The following is an 8980-nucleotide window of genomic DNA, read 5'->3' as shown; positions in this document are numbered from 1 at the left end:
AATATATTATGTCACATTCCTGGCCTCTACCTATTTTAGTTTGTACCACTTTTCGTTAATGAAATAAGCTATTCACACACTCGAAATAATCAATTGGTATTATTTTTTCAATTATGACCTAATTTTCATCTCTTTAATGGTTTAAATTCAAATGAGGGGCCTAACTCCAAACTGGTGTTGGTGCATTAATCTTAATTTTTAGTGCAGGCTGACATTCAGACTAAAATAAAGTAACATAAAAATAAATAAAATCTCTCTTAAAATAGGTAGACACAGAAGAATAAAGAAAATGAACAGAACCAAACTATGTGCATGAAAAAAATAATAAAAGAAATAAAATAATCTCTTGTCACATTTATACTATTATACACAATATTTACACAATCGACCTGAGGATCACTGAGCCCACTCTTCCCCCCACATGTCAGGGATAGAGCAGAGCTCTTTGAGATCCCAACGCATACCTCTCACCGCATCACTGGTGGAGGCTGAGCAAGTACGCCAAAGCCGCAAACACTTAACTTGTACATTAAGAGTAGGTACAGTAAATTAGACCCTAGAAAGTGGTCTCGGTACACTAAATTTGAGACTATAAAGCTGAAATTCATAAACAGCACCTTAAAAATATACCTTAATGAGAACATTTTTAGAATTTTTTCGCCGATGTCTGATTGTCATTGAATTAGATCCCACTAAATTCTCCCAAATGATGCTCTAGACTCGGTATGGGCAATTTTTGATATGTTTTGGTCCAAACTTTAAAGTACAAATTCGTTCGCGGGCCGCGTTTATAAGTAGTGCTCATAATCTTTAACGATAAATATCAGATATGAAATAATACGACATTGTTATTATAATACAATTTATTAAAATAAAAAACGAAATTAAATAAATAGGCACAATATTATAATTAAATCGTGAAATTTCGATTTATTACAAACTCATCATCGTGTAGGGTTACAATTTACAGAGCCTGGACCAGATATCTCGCTCTTGAACCATCTCCCTTCTCTTACCCCAGTCCATATCCCGCCTCCTTAACACTCTCCTCTCAGGAATTGCGTGGTCTTCCTCTTGGTCTTCTTCCCTCCACGCGAGTCCCATACGTCTTCCTGGCAGTTCTTTCCTGGTCCATCCGAAGGAGGTGTCCGAACCATCTTAGCTTGCCCCTCTAGGATGCTCTCAGCCGGATTGACTCCAAGGTTAGTCCGAATGATACTGTTCCGTACTCTATTTCGTCGTGTCCTTCCTTCCACCTTACGAAGGTACCACATCTCCATGGATTGGATCCAGCTCTTGTGTTTCGAGGTGAGGGTCCACGATTCGGAAGAGTAGGAAAGAATAGGGAGGAACGTCGATTTGTAGATCGTTATTTTAGTTTTTCTTGTCACTTCCCTTTTGCCCAGGAAGCCCCTTCGAAATAAACAAATTTCTCCCAGCTGCATTGATTCTGTGAGAAACTTCCTCATCAATGTAGCCGCTGTAGTTGAGATGAGCACCTAGATATTTGAAATTCTGGATCTGCTCTAGTCTTTCTCCGCTCGCTCTGATCTCCTTCATTATTCGGTTAATTTACGGGTTAATTTTCATGTTTATCGAGGCCATTCTGCAGACTTCCAGAACACTTACGTTTTATTGGAGGTCTTTTATTTTTATGGATTGTAAGTTCCTGTGTGCTAACTGAAACTGTCTCATTCTAAGTTTAGCTTTCTTTATTGCTTTAAGGAGGACTACTATGAAGAGCAGCGGGCTCAAGCAAAAACCTTGACGAATACCTGATTTTGTCTCGAATTCCTGTGATATGTGGATTCCTGGATATGCGTTATTACAAACTACGAAAATTAAATAGTGACACCGAAATCAATGAGACACCTGAGTTTGAATTTGGGAAACTAATACATTGATGTTTGAATTTATTCCACTGGTACAAAGATGTAAAGAATTTTCCGAATTTTCCAGTCAATCTTATACGATGGTATATTAACTTTCATCATTGAAAAGAACTGTTCGCATTTATGAGTACTGCCGAACGCACAAATCAATCTTCTTAAGAATTTTCTAAGCTACGTAAAATGGTCTTCTTCGAGATATTTTTTGTAGAAATCGCTCAACTCCACGTCTTCAAATTTAGATTTTAGGAGTGCGTTTTCTTGAAACTCAATCAACTCCATTTTTAAGTTTATTGGAGCATTTTGTACATTACTTTTTGTTGGAGTAGCAAGTAAATTGAAACAGTCTTCCCTGTTATTGGAATTGCTAAATCTGTTCTAAAATTGCTCCAGCAGTAACTTGAGTTCTTCAGAATATTGAGTCCAAGCAATATTTTCACCAGACAGTATCTGTGCCTCCCACAAGCGGAGTTTGCTCTTGAAACACTTGCAAATGGCTCTACAAATCATTTAATAACTGTCCTTGTTTTTGAAGTTTCAAATTTAAATCATTCAAATAGCCTGTAAGGTCGACCAGAAATGCTAAGTCACATATCCATTTTGGGTCACTCAATTCAGATAGTGTTTTATCTTTTATTTCCATAACATCTACTATCTCATTTTTAAGCTCGTAAAACCGTTTCAGAATTTTTCCTTTGCTTAGTTATCTGACTCAATAATATGTTACGTCGTCATATTCGGCTGATATTTTATCCAAAAACGCCTTAAACTGACGACGGTCAAGCCTTCACGATCGAATAAAATTGATGGTTTTTACTACGACATTCATAACATTCTGGTTGAATGAACTTAAAACACAAGTTCTGTTGGTGGATAATGCATTGAAGGACTATCAAATCATCTTTTTGTACATTTAATTTAGTTGCTTTTTCAATCAAAATGGCACCATCTGTGCACATACCAACTAATTTTGACCATGGCACACCAAAACTTGTGAATACCTTTATGGACTTCATTAAAATTGTTCTCTCCTGTTGTGGTTCCTTTTAGCGGCTGTGAAACAAGCAGTGAACTCTTATCCACACCTCGAATAAATACAGCCAGTTTCAGACAAATCGGTGCTCTCGACTAATGCTATGGAAAATGATTCAAAACCAGCCCATACGGTCGGAAAGTCCTGACGGAGCCCTGCATAGTGGGATGAAAAGTTGGCTAAAAATAAATAGTTTTCTTTTACTATTTTGATACCTCTATTGACCGCCACCCGGACTATCTTCCTAAACTCTACTTCATACAGTCGGCTTTCTTCTTCCAATAAAAATTATTTTACTATATTATTAGTTTTTCTTCCATCAATATATTTGTATTCTTATTTTAAGGCATCAACCACTTATAGGTCATTATTGCCTTAATTTGGGATTTTTTCTTAATTTCTAAATCGAAATGTATAATAACTATTGAAAAATGGGCAACTTGTGATAAATATAATTAAATTCCTTGGTAAAGTTTTAAGTGATTCAAAAATTTTATCCACAGTTTGGTTCTTATCCTGGAAAAGTGAATGGCGGTATGTCGGTAATTTATACAACGATTTGAGGGAGTCGTATGCTCGGCATTCAATTAAAATCTATTAAACAGTAAGTCGCGTGCCGCAAGTCTGGCATATAGGTGGAGAATCGCGGACCATGAGATAACCGTTGTTCAAGCAGGTTTGACCTATTCAAACGCTCGTCAAAATCACCTCCTCTCTTCGCACTCTTCTAGTAGATGACCTCCAAGGGGAGATCTAACTTCTGATTTCCCTTAATTTTTTTTCAATAACATTTGCCCACTTTTGTTGCCATTCCATTGCATTTGTTGCAATCTAGGTGTCTCATGTACGCCACATGTTTTCGAGAAATGTTTGCACCACTGATTTAAATTTAAAATATACGTATAATTAAAAATGTATATATTTTTTTCACAAACGTGTCACAGGGAATGTAATTCATAAAATAATCATATTTTTTTATAAAAGAAAATAATTTATTATAAAAGTATAAAAAAATATTTACACACATTTGGATTGCAAACTAGTAATGACCGTAAGAAGAGGAAGAGGAGGCAAGTCCACCTTTGTAACCAGAGGAAGAGCCTGAGTATCCACTGGAAGAACCTGAGTATCCACTAGAAGAACCAGAGTATCCACTAGAAGAACCAGAGTATCCACCGGAAGAATGTCCGTAGTAAGCTTCAGAGGAGTGTCCGTAGTTCTGTGGGTGGACAGCGTGTCCTTTCCTCTCTACGACGGCGTTGAAACCGTTCTTCTTGTCGGCGGTGTAGTGGACGATCCTCTCGGTACCGTCGGGTTCATAGAGGGAGTAGTAGCCCTTGACGACGTCTCCTTCCCTGGTTTCTTCTTGCTTCTTGATGTCGTGGGTGTGTGGGTCATTGACGCTGTAATCGAACTTGTAGTGTGGTGGAGCCTGAAATAATTCGATAGTATTTGTTATAATAAATCCGTGATAATGAATATGGTGTATTGTTTAATTATAAGTTTTAAAGAAAATATTAATTACATAGTAGTCAACGTAGTGTTCCTCCTTATGGCCGTAGTCGTTACCGTACTGGGCCAGGGCTACTCCCATCAAACAGGCGAAAAGGGCTATCTGCAATAATAATGAAGTTGGTTAGTACTCAGCTATGTGTTGTGTGATATCCATATATTGTACACGTTATGCTGGTACCTTGTACATGTTGATCAGTTGACTGGACTGCTTCGACTTGCCTCTTCCCTTCTCCTCTTGCCTTATATACTCAGCGGGCATCGTTTCTTCACATCCAGTCCCACTCTCGGTTTCTTCTGAATTGAACTCTTCAAACTTAATTTTGTTAAATCGATAGTTTTTTTTTATATTTGGTTTGGTGCAAAGCGGCACTCCATAGCCAATTTAATGTTTTTAACTGCACATGATTAATTTTGAACGCATATCAAGTGCTCTTATCTGGTTATGTGGTCTCTGGAAATATGTATTTTGATAGACGTGAATTAATCATAGTGCAGTTTTCTATTGTTCTAGTGGCCATGATCACCAACCACTTATGTTAGCATTGTCGTCGCTGTTCGAGAGTAAATTTATTCAATTAAACCAACAGGAAAACGTTTTTACTTTAAGGTCTGTTTTTAAGAAAAGTTTACAAAAATTATTTTATTGTCTTATTTTTTTTCTTGCATCGGTATTTTTCAAAAATAAAAAAACAAGATGTATAAGTTTTTGCTTTTTAGGTGAGTGAAGATGGTAGAGAGTGGATATTTGATAATATATGGGTGTGGTGAGAAAGTGGTAATCGCCAGTAGGCCACACATTTTACCTTTTACTACGGATTTGAATTAAAAATATACATTATTTATTACTGTTAACAATGAAGGATGTGAAATTATATTAAATAAATAAAATTAAAGATGTTTTAGAATTTTTTTTTTTTTTTTAAGCTTGCCTTTAAATCTGATCAAACTATTTTAAAGGGATCATACAGTTACATATAAGGTCTAGCTTGTATTAGTCAAAAATGATTGAATATAAAATGATCGTATAAAGTATTAGTTCTAGTAGTAGTAGTTATTTTTGGAAAATTACATAATCACTGATATAAAGTTGCTCTTCGGGTTAGTAGATTTATAGCAAGAAAAATTTATATCCTTTCAATTATAAAATAGTTTTCTAATTAATAATTAATATTTTAATTATTTGTATCTCTATTTAATTGTTTAAATTCAAATGAGGGTCTTAAATCCAAAGTGATATAAGTGCATCATTCTTAATTTTAAGTCCAAGCTGACTGGATATTAAGAGTAGGATACAGTAAATTGGAGGCTTTAAAGTAGTCTGGATAGACAAAATATGAGACTATAAAGTTGAAATCCGTAAACAGCACTAAGAAATATGCTTAAATGAGCAAATTTTCAATTTTTTTTCACCGAGATATGACTGACATTGGATTCGACCTAGAGAGAAGTTAGAGTAACTGAGAGAAGTTTTCAGTTCTTGGATTTTCCAAAGGTTTTTCCAGATGAAAAAAAAAATGGAGTAAAATTTTAGATTATTAGAATGCACTGAATAAAAAAAACTTTGAGAGTGTTTCAGAATTATTATACTAAACCAGATAAGTTATTTAAGGTAAGTCAGTAATTTCGAGTTTCGCGTTTCACGTCGGATTAATATCGGCCAAGTAATCTGGAAGAAAAACACGGATGGCGGGATGACCATTTTTATTTGATTTTCGTTTGCTGTTTATTATAAAATGTGAAATCTCAAATTTTAGGGAAAATGGGTTAAGAGTCATTTTTGTCCTTTGTTGAGTGTCAAGGTTCATTTTCAACCAAAACATGCCTCTTTGTTTTTTAATCATTTCAGGTTTTTTTTTTATTTACATAAAGTTAAATAACTTTAATATTAAGACTTTTGGCAATTTTCATCAAAACCATTTAGGCCATTGAAAATAGTAAACAACAGTCAGAAAATCAGCAGATTATTATTATTTATTTTATTTTACCTTCTGTAGTTGAATCCTTCATTATTCCATTTCTTGACTTCAATGGAAATTAATAAAATAGCACTCTGACCTGATGCTCCTTTATGGAATAGATTTTTCACATTTTTTATATTATCTTAAAAATTTATTTGATTAAAATCTTGATTATCAATGTAAAGACCATCTAGGTGTTTTCCTTATTTACATTCTCAAACATTTTGACAGGCTACATTCTGAAATTATTTCCTGAAATAAACGGAATTATAAATAAAATATTATTATATTATTTTTTTTAGAAATGAAATAAATAACCCATATACACCAAGTACATAGACTAACTATGGTATAAATGATACCATAACATATGACGTTTATAGTAAGTATCGAAAAACAATCTGTGTGTATGTATATGAAAAGCCAAGTTTAGAATCGCAAGTACGTGCGAAAATGAAATAGCTTAATTGCAATAGGTACATGCCTGAGATGGAACAGTAACTTTTCGCTAAAATCATCTAACTTGAAGTAACTCTTGGTATCAGTGATTTTACACTTTTCTTCAAAACGACTGCAACGATATAAAGTTAACTCGTTATATCAATATACAATCAATTGCTCAATAATATAATCTAGGTTTTAAACTCCTTTGATCAAGTTTGATCGTGCATAAAAGCCAAATTTTCAAATTATTTTGTTCTTGAGTATTATGAATTTTGTTTATATGACACAATAGACCATCTCTCGTTGTTAGTAGTAATATAAAATGGATAAATATGGGCTATGAAAGAATTAAATTAATTACTTAAGGAAAAAACCCATTAAAATTCCCTAAAAAAGACCTATACAACGGAAATATTCGAAAGCACCCGATCTCTTCCAATATATTCTCTTAATAGACGAAATTCATTATATTTTCTTAAAGTTTTGTATTCCCTACCGACTGCTCTATAGTTTCCTTTAATAATGTTGCTCTTGCCCCTGTCGAGCAGATCCGCTACCTTGGACTACATCTGAATAAACAACTAACCTGGAATCCTCACACAAGATTGAAAAGCCAAGAAACTGCACGTTGATTACGACTATTACAGCACTTACTGGACAAACGGTCTAAACTTCCTATTCAATACAAAATACCGATCTACATGACTGTAATAGGGCCAATCTGGAAATACGGAGTTGAGCTTTGGAGCTCCACTTAACTTTCGAATTCCTCTCGTATACAATTTTTACTATCCAAAATCCTTCGTAAAATCCTCAATGCTCCTTACTTTATCACAAATAAAATCATATATAAAGACCTTAAAATTCCATGTATAACCCTTAGCTCGAACAAGATATCATTCGTTTCATTATGAACTCCCTAACCATCCAATCCCACTAATTTCTAACCTTGCCTCTTCTACCATTCTGGCAATCCTCTGAGGCGCCTGAAAAGAAGATGGCCAGACCTGTTATGTAAAAACGTCATTAGAGTTCTACCAATGGATAATTTCTCTACATGCCTGTATCACTCCATTATATAACTGAATCCATTCCTGAGACCAAATTTATTGAATGTATAATATAATATACAATTGTAAATTTCAATAAAGACATTTAAAAAAAAAATAAAAAGGTTTTGTATTTTAGGTAGAAACATAGTTGATAATTGTTTTTCACACCAAAGAAATCCTTATACAGGAATTTTCATTGCAATAGAAAAACAGTGAGTACTTTTAATTTTGTTTATTTGAAAAATTAAGTTAATACTAATAAACAATGGGTGGATATAAAAAATGAAAAATAGGTAATTATTGTTTTACCATAGTTGGTATTACAATAGTCAGATTTTAATTCCACTACATATGAAATATATAGTAAGAGAATCGTCATTATGAATGATTAAGATATAGCTATTTTTAAATTTGCTAGGATTAATCTCAATTAATCCTATTACATTAATGTAAAAGGTTTATGATGCACGCACCAGATATTTTACGCATATGAGTTATTAAAAAGAATTATTTTCGATCTTCCTGTTAGCAGCCCGATAGAGTTTGAATTTTGCTTGCCATTCTTCGTTGTTGATGTCAGAAATTCCGTATTTACTTAGACACATCAACGCATGGAGTAGCCTGGGTCTGTAAGTAAGTCATTTTTGCAAAGTGGACACTTCTTAGCCAATTTCAAACAACTAAAAGGACATGATTATCTCCAAGCTTGTATGGAATGGTCTCCAAGGTTACTACTCATTCATGCTGGTAATAATAGGTCCTTGGGGAACATTTCTTTTGATATACATGATCAATTAATAATATTGCAATATTTCGCTATTGTTTTTTTTATTAGGAAAATTTAATTTCATATTGCCATTGCTCTCATAGAGCAACAATTTTACATTCAACTACAACAACACAAACGGTTTTACAGCTCAGCTTAATCAGCTGTTAAATAAACGCTTAATTTTTTTTTTCTTGTGCCAAAATATTTGATAAATTAAAATAAGTTACTTCTTGAAGAAGTTTGTCGGGGGGTGCGGTCAGCAAAGAACAACATAAATAAACAAAACCATATTTATTTATTTTATGCCGACGTTTCGACCT

General features: G+C 33.8%; 2 protein-coding genes across 2 annotated transcripts in view; one reads left to right on the top strand and one right to left on the bottom strand.

The window, feature by feature from the left end:
- Positions 1–8980, top strand: part of Lmpt (Limpet) — a gene marked incomplete at its 5' end in the record, with an annotated part of 767445 nt that overhangs the window by 135651 nt on the left and 622814 nt on the right.
- LOC112210950 (adult-specific cuticular protein ACP-20-like) lies at positions 3906–4696 on the bottom strand. Its single transcript, XM_024361634.2, has 3 exons — positions 4616–4696; positions 4448–4537; positions 3906–4354 (listed from the first exon to the last, which is right to left on the bottom strand). Exons 1-3 carry the CDS (start codon positions 4694–4696, stop codon positions 3962–3964), a joined length of 564 nt encoding a protein of 187 aa, XP_024217402.2. The 3' UTR covers positions 3906–3961.

This window comes from Halyomorpha halys, unplaced genomic scaffold, assembly GCF_000696795.3.
Source record: "Halyomorpha halys isolate HHAL.00 unplaced genomic scaffold, Hhal_1.1 Scaffold458.1, whole genome shotgun sequence".
NCBI classification, from domain to species: Eukaryota; Metazoa; Arthropoda; class Insecta; order Hemiptera; family Pentatomidae; genus Halyomorpha; species Halyomorpha halys.
This window is presented reverse-complemented; position numbering and strand designations above follow the sequence as displayed.

Bases quoted from the DNA above. Each gene is read 5' to 3' on its own strand.
- LOC112210950 (XM_024361634.2), bottom strand. From the start codon at position 4,696: ATGCCCGCTGAGTATATAAGGCAAGAGGAGAAGGGAAGAGGCAAGTCG. The intron at 4,538-4,615 runs GTACCAGCATAA...TTATTATTGCAG, and splicing joins AACTGATCAACATGTACAAG to ATAGCCCTTTTCGCCTGTTT. The intron at 4,355-4,447 runs GTAATTAATATT...GAATTATTTCAG, and splicing joins AACACTACGTTGACTACTAT to GCTCCACCACACTACAAGTT.